The 24,400-nt window shown below is 42.1% G+C and overlaps 1 protein-coding gene across 2 annotated transcripts in view; it reads left to right on the top strand.

Moving 5' to 3' along the window:
• Positions 1-24,400, top strand: part of LOC131682567 (discoidin domain-containing receptor tyrosine kinase B) — an 840,338-nt gene that overhangs the window by 576,803 nt on the left and 239,135 nt on the right. For both annotated transcript variants that reach the window (XM_058964138.1, XM_058964139.1), the window contains exon 6: positions 10,045-10,224. In XM_058964138.1, the coding sequence (XP_058820121.1) occupies positions 10,045-10,224 (180 nt within the window). The remainder of the gene's footprint in view (positions 1-10,044; positions 10,225-24,400) is intronic.

The following is a 24,400-nucleotide window of genomic DNA, read 5'->3' as shown; positions in this document are numbered from 1 at the left end:
AGATTTTTCGGATTTTTATATGAAAAAATTGCTCAACGAAACGGCTGCTCAGTTAACCGATTTGCATGTAAAGTCCCCAGGAAATACTCCGTCCGTCGCCTTCAAATACCTAGCGCACACTGATTTCACAAAGTTTTCGCCCGTCTTCAAACTCCTCAATAATGATATTACAGAAAATCTACAGTGAACTTACATTTGAAATTTAACAGAACTTCAAAGTATTCTGTTGGAGTTCCATAGTGATGGCTTTGCACGAACTAACCGGGAAATTTGGGTTTCCGCGCCACTTTCGAAAGATTGTCTGAGAATTAGTTTCCGAATTTTATTGATTTTATTTGATATACGGTTTTTTTTTAATATACGTTAAATTTAATTAAAAAAAATTGCTCACACCACAAGCTGCTTCTCCACCCCTCCGCCACAAAACAGAATTACTACGGCACACCACTTGAAATGTTAAAAATCCTCAAATAACCACAAGAAAATATCACAAATTTAAAACTTACTTGCTCTAATTTTCTGTAATTTCTTCAGATCAATTTTATAACACAGCTAAATACGAAAATTGCATTCTGTTATAATTTCGTTATTGCATTCTGATCGGGTTCACTACATTGCTATTTTTATAGAAGCTAATCTAAAGTGCCGAGACGTCTCAGATTAAGCGGTACAGTTCTGGAGTTCAACGTCTTGTCCCGCATGGTAGAACATCCCAGAATGTGTCCCCATTTACCGAAATGCTTATTTTTATTCCAAAATATTCATCAGCCTGATTCTGTGACCTAGGGTGGATTGGTTGCATTAAAAAAAATATTATTTTGCTCCAAGTAAATGTTTGCGTTTAATTTCAGTAATAAAACAACCTTGAAACTGTTCATTTCTATCGATTATCAGTCATCTTGATTATATGTTTGCGATCATGTTTCTCTAAGTTAAAATGATAAAATTGTATTTGATCTCAAATCTTCCAAAAGTTGCCCAATGGTTCTTAAAACTAATTCAATTCGTTTTAATTCAAAAATAAACACACATAGACACTTGTCGGAGCAATCCAAATCATAAGCTAAATCCCCTTACCCCCCCCCCCCCCTTCTTCACCACCGTCAGAATATTAAGGGCACAAATCCATCCAGCACAACTTCCGGCTCAGAATTGGAAAAGTAAATTCCTCCCGACAGCGGCAAATGCATGTAAAATAATAAATTATCATTTCAAAAGCATAATTTTCGGCACCGAAGCAGCAATTATCGTTGGCTGGACGGTGCATGTACTACATGGCACCCCCAGTGGAAAAGGGCTCCGATGCCCGGAAATGTGCGAGCCTCCTGTTGGGGCTGCCTATCAAACCGATCCGCGGTGGGATTGGATTGTTTTGCTGTTGGCAGCGCTAGCACGGTGGTTGTCTGATTCCCCAGACCCCAGATACCGATCAATTCACGCTCCAGTCGACCCGCGTAGTAGGCGACCGATCATTATGCAGAGATATGCGGAATGAAAATAAACAGTCTACTGTCTGGTGGCTCATTCCGGTGGAAAATTGCTGCCTACTACGTAGTACAACTGTATGGGTATACGGGAAGTCCTCGCACCCTTCTGCAACGGTCGGCAGGGGAGGCCAAAATAGAATCGATGATTAGTTTTCTCTGAATCCTGTGGAGGGCCCTCCAGGTCAGTCAACAGCAGTAAGCGAATATGCTGGGCACGTTCCGGGTGGTTAAGCGAGGGAAATAAAATGTGGAATCAAATCGCATTCCGTGGTTGGCACGCAATGACAATTTGATTGTGCTGCCCGACCGCTGAGAGGCGCTCCGTTCCAACCGAAATCGAAATTTGTTTATTTTTTATTTGAGTCTTGGTTACGGAATATGACACTTTTGATTGTAATTTGGGGTTGATTCAAAACAACTGTTTATACACTGACGTACAAATTAATTTTATGTTTTCTATTGCATGTTGAACGATACATCCTGTAGGGAGAATATGAACTACCACGAAAGCTAACAACAGAATAACAATTTCGTCTGGGCACGAGCATAAACCTTTTCTGCGTAACATTTTAATCAGATTCCAGACATTGATCAAATATGCACAAACATCACTGCCAGATACAGATTACAGCGACGTGATCGACCTCTGTTCTGACCGAACAAAAAAGTTGTTTTGACTGACAGTGCACCCGTCGAAAGCAATGCGGGCAAAACGTGCGGGAGTAATTTGTTTAATGCAATTTTAAATAAATTATCAACCATTTTGATAAATAATCTTGATGGCTGGACAGGGCGTAGTATCGAGTGACTATTTGCTTCACCGTTCGGGGATTCGACAGAGAGCTAGAGATGGATGACTAGATGGGACGATGAGACTATGTGATGTGCAATTTATAACCCCTTTTTCGAACCAACGCCGGTGGGATTTTCCGCGGTGCCTACGACCGACGCGACGGTAGCATAGTAGCCCATGCTGGAGTCGCGCATGATTCATAGCTAGCTGTGCACACAGCTGGGCTGCCTCGCCGCCGTACAACGATGATGACCGGACCAACCCGAGTGCTCTCTAGTACGGGAGGGACGATACCATCATGGCATAGAATATAGAGTTTAATGTTTCATTTATATGAATGACTACCGATGTTCAGCACCAGACACTGTAGCTATTCGCTTTCTCACAAACTGCTGCCACCGGCTGCTACTAGACGGGGCGTTGAGCGGAGGAAAAAAAATTAATAACGATGTAATATAAACACCATACGGTGCCAAGGAAAAATCTTTGACTGACGTCGAGTATTCTTGACAGCTTTCGCTTTATGGGATTCTGGGTTGCGTTTTTTATTGCGACGCTTCATTCGGATCTGTGTGAATCTAAATATGTAGCTCCACATATTAAATCTCTCTATCAGTACCTACAATGCGGAGTGGTGAATGGAACTACTGTTTCAGCTGGTAGGGAAAGACAAACATTTGAATGAAACAGTTTAGTATAACTTATAAATCTGTAAACTATTACTAGAACAGATTCAACCAATCCTAACTAGTAAAATCTTTTAATGTTTCTGTTGAATCAATATTTACAGAATGACTCATAAATATGCATAAAATATAGCGTTGAAATTGAGCAGTTTCACTAAAATTGATCCAACTATGGTAAAAAACGTGACAATTAATCGGAAACTTTTTTACGTTTCGCCTGTACAGCCTATTAAGGGAGACGCCTGGTGTAGTGAGCAAAAAAATGACTTCTTTTTCATCCGCTTAATTGTTAGTCTTGTCCACTAGAATATTCTCCCGCAATATCGGTGGCCACGCTGAACTTCTTTTGATTTAAACAATCATGCATTCCTCGCGCGTATTTGCAGTGACACACGCAGATTTCAATCTATCGCCAACCAATTTTGAAAAACTGACAACGATAAAAATACAGTGTAAACAATACACTCTAAACTACTTATACTCACAAAACATACACACACGGGGGCTGCAAAACAGGAAGGACAGGAGTTTGGGTGTCTAACGAACCCCCTCCCCCCTGGACCTACTGAGAGTTGGGAAATCATGCTAGGACATGGTGTGGTTTGGATTGGCTCTGTCAAACCTCTTAAAGAGCCATAACTCTGAAAGTAGCTCCGACGCTTCTGCTAAGATCCTAAGGTTGCAGTAATCTATAATCTTAGCAATAAAAGCACCCTAACCCAACCGGCACATCAGAATCGATGCTAGCAACATCCTGATTATGGCATACTGGCCAAGGCGAACGTCAACGGACAGAACAATAATCACGAATTGGACGGCTACTTTGGGCTCAGAGGGGCGTGCTATTCTACTCCCGAAGTGGACTAACAGCACGGCTGCCTCCGTCCCGACAAAACCCTGGAAGGTCTTCGGTTACGTTCAAAACTCGTCATAATTTAGTTGGTGGTACTACGTTCGGATGCACCATTCCCGATTTTACGTCGATCCGACACTGAACACTACTCCCCATGTAGGATAGTGTCAGCCATAGCATGACCTCCCTGCTTCATAGATAATCGTGGGATCACAAGAGGCGACAATGTACAACGTGCGGCCTAAGGTTGGGACCCAATAAAATAGAGAAAAACAAAAAAACTCACACATACGGAGCTGGCATGATGAATCCGTTTGCCAGAGAAAGTTTGATGAGGTCATCACCACCACCAGCAGCTGAAGTTATTGAGCAAGAACAGGCGGAGGGAAAGCAGCAGCAGTAACAACAGTCAGAGCAGAGTGGGATAAGTTACTCCCCACAGACGCCAAAAGTAGTAGCAGCGAAGCACTTGGTGAAGGGGCTCCACAAGTTTGTGGGCGCGAGAAACAATGCCCACGAGGACATTAAGGAGATTGTTCTCAGAATCTGAAAGTCGTTAGTGTCTGCCGTGCAGGAGTATGACACGGCAACGCGGAGGGCTGCTGTAGCTGAGCGAGCATTGACGTCGGCTATGGATACTATCTTCCTCGCCCCCCCCCCTCCCGAAGCAGAGGAAGGAGAGGCAGATAGGAGTGGAGAACATGCGAGTTTCCGCGACTCCAAAGACGACAAGGACGACGGAAGACCAGACGGGCCCACGAGGCAGACGCTCGAAGACGCTGTTGTTGCCGAAGGAAAGGACGCCACTTTACCGGGAGAAAGCTGAAGTACCGTTGTAGATCGGAATAAGAAACACGGGAAACAACATAAGCGGAAGGAATAGCGAAAAGTGGATCAGTAGAGGAAAGGAAAACCTCCGGCTCGTCAGTAGGTGCCAAAGGGAGAAGCCGTGCTCGTCAAAGCCAATAACGCAACGACGTATGCAGCGCTGCTCAAGAAGGTCAGAGAGGACCCGGAGCTGAATGATTTAGGGGAAAACGTGGTAAGAATCAAACATACCCAAGAAGGCGTGAGGAAGGATCCCACGACTAACAGCTCGACTTTGCAGGAGACTATTACCAAAGCAATGGGTGAAAAGGCAGAAACTAAAGCCTTAAACCCGGAGATGATGATGGTATGCAAGAACCTTGATGAAATCACGACGGAAGACGAGCTGAAGGGGGCACTGAAGCAGCAGTATAATCTGGACGAGGTGCATATGACGATCAGGTTAACGAAGGGATACAGAACCGCTGCCGATAAGGCCCTGAAGTAGGTAGGCAAAGTTACGGTTGGATGTTCGAGATACCCATTGAGAGCCGCCCAACGAGTGAATAAACAAGCGAAGAAATGCTTTAAGTGCTTGTGCTTTGGATATATGGCAAGCGCTTGCAAAGGCCTGGATAGATCCGGGATGTGCTGGAAATGCGGGGAGACGGGCCATCTTGCGAGAGACTGCACATAAAGGCAAAAGTGCTTGCTTTACACCCCAGCAGACGAAAACAACCATCAGACGGGTGACTTTACAAGGCTTACAAGAAGGTGACTGCAGGCCAACGATATTCTTAATCACTGTGACACCACACAGCAACTGTTGTGGCAGTCAACGACAGAAACTATGTGTGATGTCGCTTCGATTGCAGTGCCCTACCAAGTCCCCCTGATAATGATAACTGGGTGGCGGACAGTTCGGGAACGGCTGTGATACAAGTTATGGGTTGATTTCCCTTTCAAGAAATGGCAGAACGTACGAGGGCTTCGTGGTCGCTAAAATCAACGGCGGGCTTGTGTTACGCTCCTCCAAGGTGAACAGTTCAGCCTAATGCTCGATCAGTTAACGGAGCAGTTGATCGGTCGGAATCCGGTAGTCATTTGTGTGGCTTCAATGTCTGGTTTTTAGAGTGTGCAGTAGAGTAACCAACACAAGAGGGTGTATCCTGCATGAACCTCTAGCGTATTTAGACGTACGATTGTCCACTTAAGGTTCCCTTAGCACATTTTGGAGTGACGGGAGGGAGTCTATCATCGACATCACATTCTGTAGTTCTTCATTGACAGCGAACACAGATTGAAGAGTATTCGAAACGTATACACATAGCCACCACCTGCTGCAGCACGAAGAAGGATGGCCGGCGATCGAAAGTGGAAGACAAAAACTTTCAACAAAGACCTCTTTGGTGAGGCACTTCGGTCGAATGTCTGGACCGAGAACGTGGATGCGGCTGACCTAACAAGAAGAATTGTGACGGATTGTGATGCCACAAGGCAGCGAAAACTAGAACCACGCTATAAGCGACGTTCAGTAGTATGCTACGCGCTGCTTGTCTTAGAGCCAGAGGGCGGACTCAGAGAGCAATATCGGAGCCAGGTAGAGAAGAGCGCAAGGTAACGTTTCGGGAAGCTAGGCTTTAAAGCTGGAGATCAAGCTTAGCAAGTCAGAATGATACAAGGAGCTGTGACGAAAAGTAGATACCAATCCCTGGGGCGACGCGTACCGAGTCGTGATAACGACAATGAAGGGCTCGCCGGCGCCAGCGGAGATGTGCTCGGGTAAGCTGAAGATAATCGTTGAAGATCTCTTTCCGAAACACGATCCAACTATCTGGCCACCGATACCGTACGGCGAAGAAGAAGGAGCAAACACGGACGATCGACAAGTGAATAACGATGAGCGCGCAGAAAGCTGCTTAACGTTGAAAGCTGCGATTCTAGCATATTCGAACATGTTCAGGACGGTGTTGCAGGAGAGTTTGAATGAAGGCAACTTCCCCGAAATGTGGAAGGTACAGAAAATGTTGCTGAAAATCGTGAGTTTCGGTAACGGAGACAATAGATGCGATCGATAGCTGCTGCTTCGTCATCGATACTCCGATATGGGGTTCTTGTCTGGGGTGCTACGCTAAAAACCAAGCGGAACCGTGAAAAGCTGAACAGGACATCTGCATCACCCTGGCGGAGGACTTCGAGTGTTACAATCGGGAAAACACCAGAAACGTGAGGAAGAGTATGAGAATTCATTCGATGGCAAGGAGGCAGCAGAAATAGGATAGTATACAAAATACCTAACGACACGGGCCAATAGAAAACACGGAGAGGTAAACTTCCACTTGACACAACTCCTGTCAGGAAGTACGTTCATCGGTTCAGACACGCAACGTCACCGTTATGCCCGGAGAGGGACACTCGAAACGGGAGGGCCGGACATCAACCCCGATAAGGTCGTCTACCGAATGACAAGCGACGTGAAAGCGTGGAACAGAGTGGTGGCGCAGATCATGACTGCCATACAGCGGAAATGGTAAGTTGAACAATGAGTAACGGTTTCTGGAGAGCCGGGAAACTCTCCGCCAGAGTAGGCTAGATTCACCGCAGTGTACTAGTCGAGTAGGCTGCGATAAAGCAGCGGGTACGGGGTCGATGGGCACCTGCGAACCGAACACCATGCTCCACCCGGCCCCCTACCGGTTGACCCGAGAGAAATGTATCGAAACCCAAGAAGAATCGGATCAAGAGAACTTCATCGTCGGGAGACTCTCCGTCGGCGTAAGCCGGGGACTAGTCTGTAGACTTGGTCCATCGTCATGGACTAGACCGAGTAGTTCACGAACAAGTCGAGAGCTCAGCGAGTAAGTTGTGTGGTGCTGAATGGTACGAGAAGGGAGTTGCGGTGCTGAATGGCAAAAATCTAAAATCACTCCTGCCTCTTCCACGTTCTAGAACAAAGAGAAAGATCAGATCTTTAGAGTCCTCAATTTAAAGTATGAGTAAAATCATTGCAACCGGAATTACGCAATCGTTAACTACGTAAGTTTTCCCGAAGCCTTTTTATATGGTTTCAATTCCTTTTGAATATCATCAGGCCTGGATGTTGTACTACCAAACCCCGGGCCCTGCCAAATGGCTTTCAAAACCCAGATACAAATAGTGTTTCCACCACTATAGCTAATTCTGTGGTGAAAGTTCTATCTCAAGTGGGGCGTCGCCTACGTTGCGAACAGACGTCAAAAGTAACTCGGCTCCAACCACCAACTGGATCCGGTGGATACTCAACCCGTAGTCTGACAGTTTATTAGAAGGAGCTCTAACCAACACTCACTTCCCTTAACATTGCGGGAGAAATTTAGGGAGATTTTACCTATGCTGAGCTAACCATTAAATCGAGGGGCCGCTCAATATTTACATTTATACCGTAGTACTACAGCCTGGTATCCACTTCTGTATGTACAACATTAACGATAACCATTACGCATGATTGCATTAACGCTTCGACACCCAACTAATAGTGGAGATCTAAATGAAATTAAAAATAAAACACAGAATGCACCACCTAGCAAACAATTTTATCTGCTCTGCTGAATTTCACGCCAATCCTAAGCTTATTTTTGATATCAATTAAACTTATTCGCAACCAGCTCGATTGACGCATGCAAATCGACTCCTGATCCGAACAGCAAACTCCTTAAATTGGTACGCTTGGCTGAACTACGCAGAATGAAACTCTCGGGTTTCGCTTCGACAGCTGCATCAAAATTCATAGCATCCTGGCCATTGATGGCACTAACGATCGTCGCTCATCATCATCATCATCATCAGCAGCATCAAAATCATCACAATTTTTTGTCCATATCATCGCCCTTCAAAAATAAAAGCACAGAAAAGGCAACCGTCAGCCAGAGCGGGTGGGTTGGAGATATTTTCTTCATTCGCACGCAGTGAAAATGAGCCAAATAAAGCGACTTTTCCCGCAGTTTCAACACTTCACGACTTTTCCCTCGAAACATTTCAGCATTCAATGTGCTTCGGAAATTCCATTCCCTCCCCCCACTCCGAACGACCGTCAAGTGGAAAAGTTTGAATAGTTATGATGGAAAAAACCGAAATCGATTGAAAATATGGTGAAATGAAAATTGCTCAATTTGCCAGCCGGGCATTCCTGGGCGCTCGTTTCAATTTTTAATTCACCATTGTAAGGGCCGTCATTCCACGGGCCCTTCCGCGTCAAAGCGAGCAAACCATCCACTGGATCGTCCGCGGGAGGGTGGTGACTAGTGACACAGCGGGTAGAAACATTGGGCATTGCAGTTATTGCGGATATGCGCGAGGCAAAATGACATCATCGATTGCTGATGATGGGCCGATAGATGCAACGACCGGTCTGTGCCTCTCTGTCTGAAGGGCTTAATTGAATCGATTTCCACCACAAACTTGTCCTGCACGGCAGACCTAGCCAGCCAGTCAGCCAGCTAGCCCGGAATAGAACGGTTGACTACGGTGACACCGCACCAGGTTCCGATGTGTGCTGTAAAAGGGCAATAGGATAGATTTCCCTTTGCTTCCAGACACTGTCCAGGAGTACAGGAGTGGGTCGAATCAAATGAAACTATCTGCTACAGTCAAAGAGAGAAGCCGGGGAACTGCTGCACAGATGGAAATGACTGCTTAAAGGATGAATTGTAACTTTTTATGGGTTGTTCGTAACAGGACTTTTCAATTAGAATGGGAAATGGATCGGAATTCGTTCGATTATGAGTCCAATTTGTGACCGTGTTGGAGAAAATGGGCCTTGTTTGTACGGAGCTACGTTGCTTGAGTACGATCGAGAATACAATATTTGGGCTACTAATAGTTGAGCGATGCAACAAAACCTTGAAAATATTTTGCTCTAGACTTATGCTCAAATTAAAACTGAAGTATTTTTTTATCTCTCGAACATATGAGTTTAAAAACAACCTGCTTTATTAAGCATATTGCATGGTCTGTGTACAAAAGGAGGACTACATCTTAGCATCCATCATTTATTTACATGCTGGTACTTCGAATCAAGTTCTGCATAATAAGTGACTACTGTTTGCATAAAACGACAGCAACAAGGATTCGGTAGCACACTAGTCAAATGTAATGAAGTGTTACTGGATGTACTAACTCGTGCAGTGCAAGGTCTTCTCGATGCACCGAGCTTCGTCTCTCATGGGAGTCTACTCGTTTTTTCGCAAAGATAAAAAAGAGTGAAAAACAAAATTTATTTCATATTAAACTTTCTTATCTATCGAAATAGCTACTCCGGCGGGCAAAAGAGCACGGGATATACAGACTCCGCCAATCTTCCATCATCGCAGTTCGTGTATGTGGTGAAAATATGTTCCCATACTGAGTGTTTTTTCTTCTCGCTCTGGTTTCTCGTTACAGAAGGATTAGTTTCCTACAGCATCCCCAAGGGCGTGATTCGGGGGATGGAGGTCGACCTTTCGGATCGGACGTACGACGGAGAGGAGGAAGGTGACCGGCTGGTCGGGGGCCTAGGTCAGCTGGTGGATGGTCAGAAGGGGGCCGACAACTTTCGCATCGATATCCACGGTTTCGGAAAGGGTAAGTACAGTACAGACACACACGTACCCGTATACTATTACGAAAACCTTGTGCGCTTCTTCCCCTGGGGGAAGCCGCAAGCACCAATGCTGCTCCATTTTCCACGAATGATGTTATAAATTGAAGGATTTATCATGTGGTATTAAAGCTGCTGAAAGGGATAAATCGAACGGATATGCTGCAACCGGGGAAAAAGGGATACCAGCACCGGCCGCGCAGGCAGAGATTGGAGGTCACCAAGTATAATGAATCGAATGCTGCTTCACATACATCGATAAAGTAGTTCTTTGTGTGGCGAAATAATAGTCGCCATACTTTTCGAAATATCGGAAGTGAAAAAGGATATCTTTTGCTAGAGACTGATAAAAGCGGTACTAGTTTTTGGGATGATTAAGCACTGAAACTCATAGTAACAATTGATGCTTTACAACTGGAATTCGAAGACTGGCGGTTCTCATGACTCAAATGTAGCATTGATACTCCGTCAAAAATATCGACAAGACAACAATTATATTTGCTACAGGTATCTCTAAAGGTATGCGGGACATTAAATTTTCTCAATATTGCTATAAGTTTCTTTTTAATATGAAAATGTTATTTGATTATAATGTTATAGTTGATCTTACATGTTTAATTTTTTATGGTAATTTTTGATTCTTTGAGTCGATAATTATGGCTTTAGATTAATTTGTAAATCGGTAAGAGTTTCGAAATGAAACCAAAGTACCACAGTAGTTTAGTACCTATATGTATTTATTTCATCTTGGGGAGCATTCATTAATATCATAGTGCAATTTGATTCCCCCTGCTTCCGTGTAACAAATTGCCACAAATGTATTTGTATTTCGTTCGTCCATTTGCCTTTGCGGAAACCAAATTGTGTATCTGACAGTAACCCATTTGCTTCAACCCAATTGTCGAGTAGAAACCAGATCATTTTCTCGAACAACTTTCGGATACAGGACAGCGTTGCAATCGGTCGATACGAGTTGTGGTCGCAGGCTAGTTTTCCCGGTTTTGGATGGTGATGACCTTCACTTACCTTCAGTCTTAAGGGACAATCTAACCCTGAAGAAACTTATTAAATAAATTCAACAAGCGTGTCTTGGCAGAGTCTGGCAGATTCTTAAACAAGTTAATTTTGATTCTGTCTGGCCCTGAGGCTTCATTGTTACATGATAAGAGAATAAGAAGAACTCCACCATCGAAAACGGTGTTTCATTCGCGTTATCGTGAGGAGACGCGGCGCAGTAGATCTTCTGTGCCGGGGCGGAATCCGTGCAAACTTTCTTGGCAAAATCGAATATCCAATGGTTTGAATATTCCACGCTCTCGTTAGTAGTGTTTCGGTTTCGCAATCGCCAGGCCGTGCCCCAAAGAGTGCTCATCGATGTTTCTCGCGTTAGCCTGTCGACGAACCGGCATCAGCAGCTGCGTTTTTTGGCTTTCATCAAACTTTGCATGCGCGTTTCTGCCATTGCATACTGTTGGTAGCTGGCTGGCAGCCCGTCGACCCGGAAGGTCTTGTACACGGCGGCCTTCTCCGCGTACACGTCTGAGCACACTTTATCCGACTATCGGTTGGGAGGACGCCCGCGAGAGTTTGCGTCTGGTATGCGTTTAGTCTGAGATTGGATCGCGGTATCAAGAATCAAGCCAGCCAGGAACCTGTACTCTTTCTCCGGAGGAAGCTCTTGTGTCGACTCTACTTTTCCGAATATCGCGGAAGCGTAGCTCTTCCAATCAATATTTCGTGTGAGTTCCGCAAAATAGTAAAGCAGTCGGTGGCTAACTGAGGCTCTAGAGAGGATATAGGTGGAATTAATGCAAAGATCTTTATCTTTAATTCTGGTTTGGCAAGCCACAACTTCAATGCCTGGTGTCGAGAGAAGGTCGATTCGATTGAAAGATTAGCACTTTTTGAGCCCCATCATCTCGATCCAAGCGAATAATATTAAAATCGTGAAAGTGTAAGTCTATTTCTGAAGTAAGCCATGTTTCGCGTAGTGCGAATGCATCACATTTCAAGTTATTTAGAAGGATTTTAAGAGAATCGATTTTCGAGATAATGCTTTTGCAATTCCGTGGTAGAACAGTGATTAAATCCGTAACCTCGTTCGATGAATTAGTCATCGTGGAATACAATCGCTGAAAGGAGGGGCCATTTCGCAATGACCAGCATCAAGAATGTTTTTACTGCGGGGAGAAAGCTTATCAAGATGCTTTTAAGGGGTCAGAAATATTTATTGATGTAAGAATACGGTCCACAATGTCATAGAAATTTATTAAGCCAGCGCTGTTTTTTTCTCTGGCGGAGATATGGGAACACTTGGGGTTTTTGATGTTCCTGGAAATGTTGGGAACTCCTTTTCTGAGCTCAGATTTTTGAGACCGGGAGCGACTTGCTTCGGTTTTGCACCAGTACTTCCTCGAGAAGTTATTTTGGGGGACCTTGAGGAGACATCTTCTGGCCTTTACAACGAAGCTTGGGAGACGTAATGTTCTTTCTTTTTCTATTGCTTCTAGGCACAACGGAAGATGTTCCCCCCTGCGGTTCATCACAGTTGCCTACGTCAGCAGACATGTCGGTATTTATGTTAGGGTCCGAAGGCGTAGCTTTCTTTGGCTTTTCTGCAAAAGATCGCATAGAGCGTTCCCGTAGTGAACGCAATTCTCCTCGCGCTGTTTGTACGCAGGACATGCCGGGAGATCATGTGGGTTTCCCCCACAGTAGAGACTCTTTTCAACATCCCTTCCACAGAAATCATCCGCATGATTCCCTCCGCATTTCCCACAACGGGTCTGATTGCTCCAATGGGAGGCTGTGTGTCCCTATTGTTTGCAATTAGTACAGTTCATGACCCGCGGCACAAAGAGGCGAACAGGTAGATGAGCCTTGTCAAAGAGGAGGTAGTTAGGTAGAGCAGAACCGGCGAAGGTTACCCGATAAGAATCTGATTTGACGTATGTTTTGTTCCCGTCAGCTGCGACTGATACTGAATGCAAACGTTTGCACTCCAGTATCTTCATTGGCATAAGCATGGGGTCTTTGAAACAGCCAGTCCCATGTTTCAGCAGGTCCTCGCAATTCAGACTCGAATCGAAGACTACCCCGCAGACTTCAACCCTGCTAGCTGGAATATACACCCTGTACTCTTTCGTAAAGGGCCCGTAACCAGCAATATCATTTGCCTGCACACCAAAAAAATATGATTTTGATCGTTGACGTAATTGCAAGCAGGACAGAATTTAACAAACCGTAATTCACGAAATGACGAAATATAACCGTGCTCCGTTTAATTTCACATGAAACATATACATTACATGCGCAATGACATAAAATTACGGTTACTACCATTCAGAACAAACGCTATATGTGAAGTAAAATTACGTGATATACGAAATCCAACATCATGTAAAATTAAAATCAAACTTGATAGTAAGTCATTTTTGATGCTCGTATATATGTCAGCGTCTGGAGACGTAAATTTACACGATTTTTTCTAGGTGTGTGGCTTAAACTGTTTACCACCACCCGAAGCTTATCGATATTTCTGTCACTGACCTCGACGAGGCGGAGGATGCGAAAGATAACCTTGAACGCGGATTATCACTACATATTCTTTGTCACTATACACTGCATGGACTGGAAACAAAACACTTGTGTCTCGACCGAGCATTCGAAAACAAATGACTATTGGTAGTTGGTAACGTACTTGTGAGTTTTCTGTGTTTTATATTTCATGTTTCAATTGTGACATTTACTCATCTGATTCCCGTCAAAATTGAAGATAGTTGCCCCCGAATTTGTCTCCTGCACTACGGCTCACTTCGTGATACTACTTTTATCATCGCGACTGTGTGATGATTGTGCCTGCTGTTTCAAGAAGTGGGTACAGTAATCCGATTTCGCTACTCCCATCGTGGACACAAAAAAGTTTTATTAGGCCATAGATAATTTAAACGCGTTTGCCTCAAATCTTTCGAGCCGCACTGAGACTCACCTTCCGGCCAATTCTGGTTCTCCAGCACAAAAAGAGACTGTTTGCTAAATGACTTCCATGGGATCTACCCACTTTGACACAAAGTTGCGAGAATAATGGAAAAATTCTCGCCACTGCAGCCGCTGTCTGTGGTACTAGAGCCATTTAGCGGGAAATCAAAACAGTTGCGGATGAGGAGAAGCAATTCTGGGCCGAGCTTCCAAGTGAACTAAAGGACACTACACTCAAAGCGACTACTTGGCTGACTGAATTAGTCGTTCGGGAATTCGATTTGGACCAGCCACAGCAGGATAGATTTCGATAATGGGGTACCAGGATGCACCGAAGCTTATTTTATGAAAGCCCTCGATCTCATCGCCACTGCAGCCAACGATCACCCGTCGTCCCGGTCCTATGTGCGGAAGTGGAGAATCAGTCAGGAATCAGTTTAGACTGGCTTTTGGCTGCGTTATTAGGCTCTCACCGAGACTTGGTTAGATGATAGAATTCATTCTCGTAAGCTTTTTGGTGATTCATATGCTGTCTATAGAAACGATCGCAGTTTTGTGAACAGCCATAAATCACGCGGAGGGGGCGTACTCATAGCCGTATCTACTGCATTGAATAGTTTCGTTGATCCAACACCTGTTGACGTTTCGCTTGAACAGTTGTTCGTTAAACTGAAGTTACATGATAGTTTTGTCAGCATAGGTGTAATTTACTTACCACCAGATCGTAAGAGTGATCTAGTCAGTGCAAACAACCATGTGCGATCAATTGATGCTGTTTTTTTCTTGTCTTGGAAGTAATGACTGCTCATTATTGTTTGGAGACTACAATCAGTCTGGCCTCATTTGGGACACACATGACAATGTCGCACCAGTAGTCAACGTACTTCGATCTTACATTTCTACCGCTTGCGCTGCACTATTAGATGGATTCAGCTTCAACTGTCTCACACAAATTAATAGCGTGGAAAATCGTTATGGTCGTATCCTGGACTTTGTCTTATTGAATGAGACTGCACTTGCCGACTGTCAGATCCGCGAACCTGCCGAATTCATCTCTATGATTGATGCGAATCATCCACCAGTAGAAGTTATTATCAGTCTGCCGAAACCTGTTATTTTTTAGGATATCCCGAATGATCTTGGTTTTGACTTTCACCGAGCTGATTTCTTGGGACTTGCATCAGCACTCCGTCATACAGATTGGCATTCACTTGAGGATACGGAAGATATTGATTCCGCCGTTGAATATTTCACTGCTGTGATTAATGCTCTCATGGCTGATTATGTTCCTTTGCGTAGTCCAGCTCGTAAGCCACCGTGGGGTAATGCACATCTACGATATCTTAAACGGCTCAGATCTAAGGCACTTCGATTGTATTGCCGTACACGCTGTCGTTTCGCCAAATATCATTTTGCGCAAGCGAGTAATAATTATCGATCTTATAACCTTCTCTTGTACAAACGCTACTCCATTCGAACACAAGCAAACCTGCGCAGTAATCCCCGACAGTTTTGGAAATTTGTGAACTCCAAGCGGAAGGAGAACGGCTTACCTACTGATATGTTTTTGAAGGAGCAGACTGCCAATCTGGCTCCGAAGTAGTGTGACCTATTCGCTACTCACTTTAAAAGCGCATTCAATGAAACAATTTCATCTGCAGATCAAATTGCGCACGCTTGTAGAGACACTCCATTAAATATTTGTCCTTTGAGAAGTTTCACCGTTACAGATCGGCAGGTTATTGCAGCAATCAACAAGTTAAAATTTTCAGTCACTCCTGGTCTTGACGGCATACCTTCATGTGTTCTCAAGAAATGCGCGAATGTACTAATTTTACCGCTGACAACTCTATTCAACAGTTCCTTCAGGCAGTGTCGTTATCCTTCCAGCTGGAAAAGATCAATTATGTTTCCTGTATTCAAAAAAGGAGATCGGCGAAATGTTGAAAATTACAGAGGAATTACATCGTTGTGTGCCTGCTCCAAAGTTTTTGAGATCATAATGAACGATGTGCTCTCTGCATCCTGCCAAAGCTACATTTCCCCCCATCAACACGGATTCATCCCAAAAAGATCAACTTCCACGAATCTCGCTCAATTCGTGTCATTCTGCTTACGTAATATGGACGCTGGTGCTCAGGTTGGCACTGTATACACCGACTTGAAATCAGCATTTGACAGAGTTGATCACGCAATACTTTTGGAACGGCTGAAGTTATTAGGAGTGTCTCTTGACCTGATCCGTTGGCTTCAATCATATCTGAGAGATCGAACACTTGTAGTAAAAATTGGATGTGTGTTCTCTGCCCCTTTTACGAACAACTCGGGTGTTCCCCAAGAAAGTAACTTGGGCCCACTCTTATTCACACTCTTTATCAATGAGCTAGCCACGGTATTACCTCCGGGTTGTCGTATATTCTACGCTGATGACGTTAAATTATACATGATCGTCAAGTGCATCAGGGATTACTTAGCTTTACCACAGCTCTTGGACACTGACTGGTGCTCCTTAAACTCGCTTACAATTAGTATTCACAAGTGCAGTGTAATATCGTATCAACGCAAGCACAAGCAAATTTCGTACGACTACTGTATTGGAGATCAACATCTTGAGCGTGTACGACAAGTGTGTGACCTTGGAGTCACTTTGGATTCTGCACTCACTTTCCGATCTCACTTCGAATATATCATTAACAAGGCAAACCGCCAGATGGGATTCATGTTTAAAATTTCGAATGAATTTAACGACCCTCTTTGTCTTCGCTCACTGTACTGCGCATTGGTACGGTCGATATTGGAATCTAACTCCATAATATGGTGTCCGTATCAAGCAACATGGATAGCAAGAATTGAAGCCATTCAAAGAAAATTCGTTCGTTATGCATTAAGACGCCTTCCTTGGCAGGACCCCATTAATCTTCCGCCGTATGAAGACCGCTGTAGATTATTAGGTCTACCCACGCTTGAAACGAGAAGGAGAGTAGCCCAAGCTGTTTTCGTCGCTAAGATTCTTCTAGGTGAGTTATATACGCCAGAATTATTAGGTCAACTCCACATCTATGCACCAGAACGTATGCTCCGTCAACGAATCTTTTTGCTGTTGGAACATAGGAACACCCTATATGGTGGTCATGATCCGATTCGTTTCATGTCTGCTATATTCAACGATGTGTTTGCGGATTTCGATTTCAACGTGTCATTCACCACTTTCAAGAACCGGCTGCTAAGGAGTCTCTGACTTGACAGTTATTTACCGACGACTTTTTAATCTGTAGTTTTATTTGCTGCTTTTCTTTTATATCTTTTTTTACTTTTTCTTTGCTTTTTTGTATTAGCCTGTTTTGTTACAGTTTTTTTCTTTTATTTTTATTGTTAAGTTATTATTGTTATGTTCTGTATTGTGTATTCAATTGAAAAGATATGGGGTTTTTATGCCAATTTGAGAAGAGTTAATGTTTCACTCAAATTGGCTTTTCCACATCCCCACATTCATTAAGATCAACCAGATCAGATGATAAATAAAATAGAATAAAATAAAAAATGTCCCACTACTAAAGTGTTGCGTACAATTTTTGGAACAGTCACTTAATTTTACTTTTAGGTCTTCGTATTTCCTGTCATAAAGTATGAATGCAGTTGCCGCAGTAGATTGTGGTATAAGTATCTATTTATTTAATTCACAATACAATTAATGGTTCATTACAGTCAAGCCTGCATCTACGCTTTAGAATGTATTCCCAAAAAAGTGCTCAATTTTAGGCCTCGCGAGTAGAAGACCCCCTTAACAGCATGCTTCGTGTCGAAACCTAGAAAATATCTATAGTATTAAGAACATTTTTTCTACATTTGTCACACACCGTGCTAAGCTTCAGCAAACACTACTGGGAAAATCAAACAAAAAACATAATTTTCCTTCCATTATTACTACTGACGATTTCCCATTCTGAAGTACGACTGGGAACATCAAGCGGGTATGTACTTGGATATTACCTTTGCACTATTGCATCTGCAATTGTTACATGTTCAAGCAGCAATGAGTTTCCCTCCACTTCAGCAAACTTCCACTTACGAATCATTTCACATGTTCTCATTCTCTTCCTCGACTTCTGTTGTACGTTTGTTACATTACTCCCAACTTCCTCCGTCGTACCGTAGCGTTGGCTGGTTGGTCGACCCTTTTTCCCGGGCCAAAGTGCATGTGTTTGAAACGTTGAAATATTTATATTAATTACCCTCCCGTCTCGTGTCGTAACTGAACTAAATAAATTTTCTCCAGCTTTCATTACCAGAAACTAGCGCAATAATTTGAAGTATTTGTTTAATGATACGAGATAAAAGTTTTTCTCCGACAGTTTGCGCCAGACTGGCTGTGGAATTTGCGGCCTTGTTCTCTCTGCAAACCGGCGTACATGTACGATGTATGTGTATGTGTGCGTGTGCCTAAACGAAACTCATTTCGAACACATTTCGGGTCGGGAAAAGTGTTCCGCTGTGAAACTATGTACTGGAAAAACTAATTTTTCCCCCGCCAAGTGCAAACTGCAGTGCGAACACCAAAGAATTTCACTACCAGAGTTATTAGCCAGCATCATCTAGCAAGATGTAATATGTAGTATGAATCAAAGCTGTCGACTCCCATGTTAGTGCAGTTCTAACTGTAGCAGCTAGAGGAGGTGGAGAAACTTTCACCATGTCGTACAATTAGAAGGGATTATTACTTCTGCAAAATATTCGGGTGAAGCGGTCTGGAGTTCTGTATTATTATTTCTTGTTGTTTCGACATTTTGCGTGTACCTACGGCACGCATAGTGCATTGTCCGTGTTTGTTTCATACGGATACAGGGAAACTAAATTGTGCATTTTTTAATACGGAATATGTATACATTTATATTTCTCTACACGTTAAACGAAATGGATTATAATTGAGTGAGTGTGTTCTACAACACACAGCAAAGCCATCGGGTGAAAAATGTTTCCTAAAGTTTTAAAACATCTTATTAGCTGAAGAAAACAACGGTAATAAAAAGAAACACGTGAAACGAAGTGTGCGCCAAATTTTTTTTTCACATGGAATTACATTGTATTTCTGTTTGCTGGAGTTACAAAAAAGCTTTTAGAAACATCGTTTGTAAAAAGCTGTCGATTATAAAATCGGCCTAAAAAATAATACCCGTCTGAGTAAATTGACTGAAGTTTTATAAAACGTATTTGAAACATATACTTGCTCGAAATAGTAACAATTTCTCCTAAAGCTATAATCTGGGATTTATAATGAAATTTGTAATGATCAGCCATAGCAAGATTAAAAACAATTATCACTTTAGGGACCATCCGTAAATGACGTAGCATTATATGGGGGAGTTTTGTATTTTGTGATGATGTGTGACGACAGGGAGGTAGGGGGTCATGTCATGCTACGTAGCTTTTTTAAAGGGGAATAGAGGTTGACCTGATGTCACGAGAATCATACCCGTTTCCTCTAACATCGTTTTTGATTTTTTTAAATTTTTTACGGGGACAACGAGGGGGGTGAGGGTTACGCTCAAGCTACGTAATTACCAGGGGGGGGGGGACGGGGGGTTATATAGAAGTTTGTGACGAAATGCTACGATGGGGGAGGGGAGTGGTAAAAATCACTCAAAAAATGCTACGTCATTTATGGATCATCCCTTAAAGTGAAATATTTGAAAAATATTTTACAATGATTTCTGCACTGACATAATAATAATATCTATTGAAATGTCTGTCCCTTTAGCGCGATTTTTTGAGAATTTATAGATTTGTTACTATGTTATTTATAGATTTTATTTTACCCTATATTTGATAAATCGTGCAAATTTCAAAAAATTGTATACAGTGGTTTTGAACTGGAAAGGATTCTATACCAGTATGTATTTCTAATTTTCTACTTTTCGTCAGTTGTTTGACTCGCATGTTTCTCTGTGCAACGGTTATGATCGGTTCGGGGAAATACGTAAAGTAGAATTTACGTATATGCTCCGTTATTGAACATATGAGCCGGGCAGACCCAATCAACCCATAAAAATCCTTTCTAATACTCAACCTTACTCCATGCACCACAGACACAGCTGGATGGTCCGTAAAATCGATCATCTGCAAAACCACGCCGTTTTTGCTTTCCCGGCAATATTATTCATCCTTACTCAAGCATTTATTGCCGTCAAAGGAGGCCAAGAAATAGGACCGATTCGTGGGACGAGGCGAGTCCTTGGGTTGTTGTTTGCTTGCCCATAAAACGTTGTTTGCTTTATTGATTTCCACCGGCTGACTTCACATTGACTGTACCTTTTGCCCATGCATTGTTGTTCGCATGCCGACCAAAGGGAACAGGTATCGCTTGATTTGAATCCCACAATAATATTGACTCTTGAGCACCATCTACGAGTACCAGAGAATATGTGCCTTTCGCTTTTGATTCCAATAAAGCTAGGCAAAATAGTTTAACATGCAAACAAAGCATTCACACATGACATAAACTGTCGAGAATTTCACGATTATTTCCGACTTCTGTAATCGCAATACGGTTTCGTTCCTCGATTCCGAAGCAAAATATCTTCCAACTTATCGTTCAGCATCTGTTCATTAAACTGATATTGCGGAATGAAAACTTTTCCCCAGTCCTGTGCAGCCAGACAAAATCAATATCAGTCGCAAGATTCTAAATCTTACGAAGCAACGAAAAACTTCCCCCACCCGTCCCGTCCTATCCCTGACGGCATCATCCGCAGTCTCATCCAGAATAAGTCAGAAATCTAATAACGAAGAGTTCGTTACTCCTGCCCGATTGCCTGCCGCATAAAATATCGCCTTTCGGTACGGTTCGAAGAGCAGCAACCCCACTACCGCGCCGTACGGAGGGCGTTGTTTCGGGTCGTTTGTGAATGATTTAGCATCGTTGTTCGACGCTGCTCTAGCAGAAGCACTTCTCTGAACGGTTGATACCACCCTCTTACACTTGATACCCGAAAAGTTGAACTGTGCGAACGGTGGCTCGATTTAATTACGCGCAATCATAACGATACCGACCGAAAATTGTCTAGGTGGAATGCTGCCAGGTGTAAATATATTCTTCGGAAGCTGATTGGCGGCAAAGGTGCGTCAATCTGGTAAGTGGTTGTTTGCACTTTCAGGGTGGTTAACATTTTCGGCTTTCTGTAAACTGAACACAGCATTGTTCTGGGGAAGGAAGGATACTTATAGAATACAGACTCCTTCTTCAGACCAACTGGCTATATGTATTATCAGCAGTTGAAATAAAATGTAATAGCGTCGAACTTAATAACTACACCAATTTTACATTGTATTTCAAGAAGAATTGATAACATTCATATTCATACTGTTTGCGAATAGTATTCCCAACACCGTCGAATCGAGTATGGAAAGACGAAGTTCTGAAGTTTGTTTTGTTATTTTTGTTACTATTCGTGACTAGCATACTAGGAATCGTGAACCGGTTAAAAAATCCATGAGTTCCGTGAAATTGTTTACGTGCAAGGATTAAGATCAGGCACAAGGTCGCAAATTTCATTAACTATATCCTGAAAGTGGAAGCGTTTTTTTTAATTTGCGGACTATTTTATGCGCACGAATGGTGAATTGTACCTTATATGCTTGGAATCATAACCAGTTCACGAAGCAAGTATGAATCTATGAATAATATTCCGAGTTTCGTGTGTAATGGTTTTCGAGAAACTATCAAGACTATGTTTTCCGTATATATATAACCTCTAATATTAAAAAATATGAATGGTGAGCCCAGAAAAAAATTCCATGTCTGTCATTTATAAAAGTTTGTTGATGCTACTTACATGACCTGAAAATGACTAAAAGGCCGTAAGGAGAAAAATGTGCACAAAATCCAGATTTTCAACTTTTTGCCTGGAACCACATTTTTCCATCGTAGTTTAATTCAAATTTGATGATATTACTTGAAAAATTGAGATGAATATGGATAAATGCTTATTTTCAATTGTAAAGTAATGGAAACCATATAACTTGTAACGTGACAGATCAAAAATTCGAAAAAGTTTTGAGGACCACACAAAAAGCATGCATACAATGCACAGTGGTCCAGGAAGCGAAATTAGCGGGAAACAATTGTTAACGCATTCATCTTTAGGTTTAGAGATTTGGTGTCTTAGAAACATTTACTGTGCGTGACAAACTGCATCTTTTGGCTGAAACGGTTTTAGGGTGGTCCTTAAAATGTCAAAGTTGTAGACATTATTTCAAATTATAGTTCAGAGAGAATGATAGTTTCTTCTGCAATATTCTATAACAATCAATTCTGAGCAACTTTGTTGGAGATACTAAATTTGTATCTCAAACCGTTTTCATTTTATAGTGAGTTCCATATCATAGCTTAGGGTGTCTCTCAAAAAAGCAGTTTTCTCCGTACAGTTTTTTAATTTGATTTTTCTTACAAAAGTACCCTTCAGTGTACTTTTAGAGCATGATTAGAGGCAACTTTTGCTGAAGAAAGAAAAATTTTATCTTGTCTGGTTCAAAAGATATACTTAATTTTTATTTTAAAAATACGCTCTTTTCAAATGTAGATATCTCAAAAGGGGGCAAACGAAAATTGATAATTTTAATTGCATTTGAAAGGCTGTACTTTTGCCCACAATATATGGAAAAATTGGAGAACGCTTTTTTGTCTTTCTCAAATAAATCAAATTTAAGTAAAAGCATTTTTACGTATAATCCTACAGCGCTCATATTAAAAAAAATATTTGTTTTACGCGGATTATGTGAATTCTTGTCAAGACTTTTCAAGGATCACATACATTTGCAGGCTTTTCATATTGCAAATAGGATGATGACCCTATTTTGGGCTCACTCGTTAGAATGGCACACTCTATTATTAATTACTAGACCTATGTACAATCGTTGAAATGCATATAAATTATGATCAATGCGTTAGGGTCAATATATTTGCTTTATTCCTGAGAACCAGTATATTAAATAACTTGTGTACGAGTGCAATAGAAACTATAATCGCTTTCCTCTTACTTCCACCCTACCATACCACCAACAAACATAATGGAGCTATCGAAAATGCAAATATACACTGAAGGCTTTTTAGACGGTGTTTTATGCGCGCATCCCCTACATAAAGAAGCCTAAGTGTACAGTATGTAAAATAATTAAAGACACCCTCGTTCTTTTCTATTTAATCCCATTACCACTACTAGACTGCCACACTTTATTACGACGACTAACTTACTCAGTTTTTTTTTTTTTTATTCATTTCGTTTATTTGATAGGCACAAATGCGTTAGCTTGGCGGTGCCAAATGCTTATGTTTTTACATTTTGGATATCTTAAAACTAGGAGGTTACAATGTTGAAATATTTTTTTTACAAAGGAAAAAAAAAGTTTACAGCTATCTTAAGACTAGAAATAAGATTCAATATACAAGAGAGGGCTAAAAGATTTTTTTATGAAAAAATTTAACTTCCATGATTACATCAGATGGTATTTCGCCCTCGGCCATTTAAGCACGAGGGCAGAGCGTTATATAAACGGAAATGTGTCTTATTATTTGATTACAAGGTAGAGTAAAAGTAGGGAAAAGGAAAGAAAGCAAACGAGGGAAAAAAATAAAGCAAAACTTATCTGCAAACAACGTCGATTGTTCCGCACCAGCGAAAACAATGTACTGGATTTACTGCCGGCACCAGCAGAATGGCAGCTATCGAACGAACAAAGGATGACCTTGAATCACTGAATTTACACACCGAACACCACTGTGAAATATAACGATCCGTTCCGTTCAAAGGTTGGGAGACGTATGACAGTTTTTTATTTGTTGGCTGTGAAACGGTATATCAAAATTTTTAAAAGAATGTTCATCGTACAATACAACAAACCTTTCCTATGACCAAAACTACTGAAACGATAAAGGGGTGTCTTTAACTTTTACATACTGTGTATAGGAATTGTTTCATTCGCGCAATTCTCTGTTTTCATCTTCGTCGATGAAGCTTTGATCATACCCATTAATTTTTGTAGTAGAAGATTAGTTTGATGATTTAAAAACCACAATAAGCGCGTCTTTCAAAGATTACTGCTAGTGTGTATAATACTGGAAATCGTTACATCTTAGCTGCAATGAGTCGAACTCTCTTCAGTTCCCCATTTGATAATCGAAATCATGCT

Source organism: Topomyia yanbarensis, chromosome 2 (assembly GCF_030247195.1).
Source record: "Topomyia yanbarensis strain Yona2022 chromosome 2, ASM3024719v1, whole genome shotgun sequence".
Taxonomy (NCBI): Eukaryota; Metazoa; Arthropoda; class Insecta; order Diptera; family Culicidae; genus Topomyia; species Topomyia yanbarensis.
Note: the sequence above shows the minus strand (reverse complement) of the source record. Positions and strands in the feature narration are given on the sequence as shown.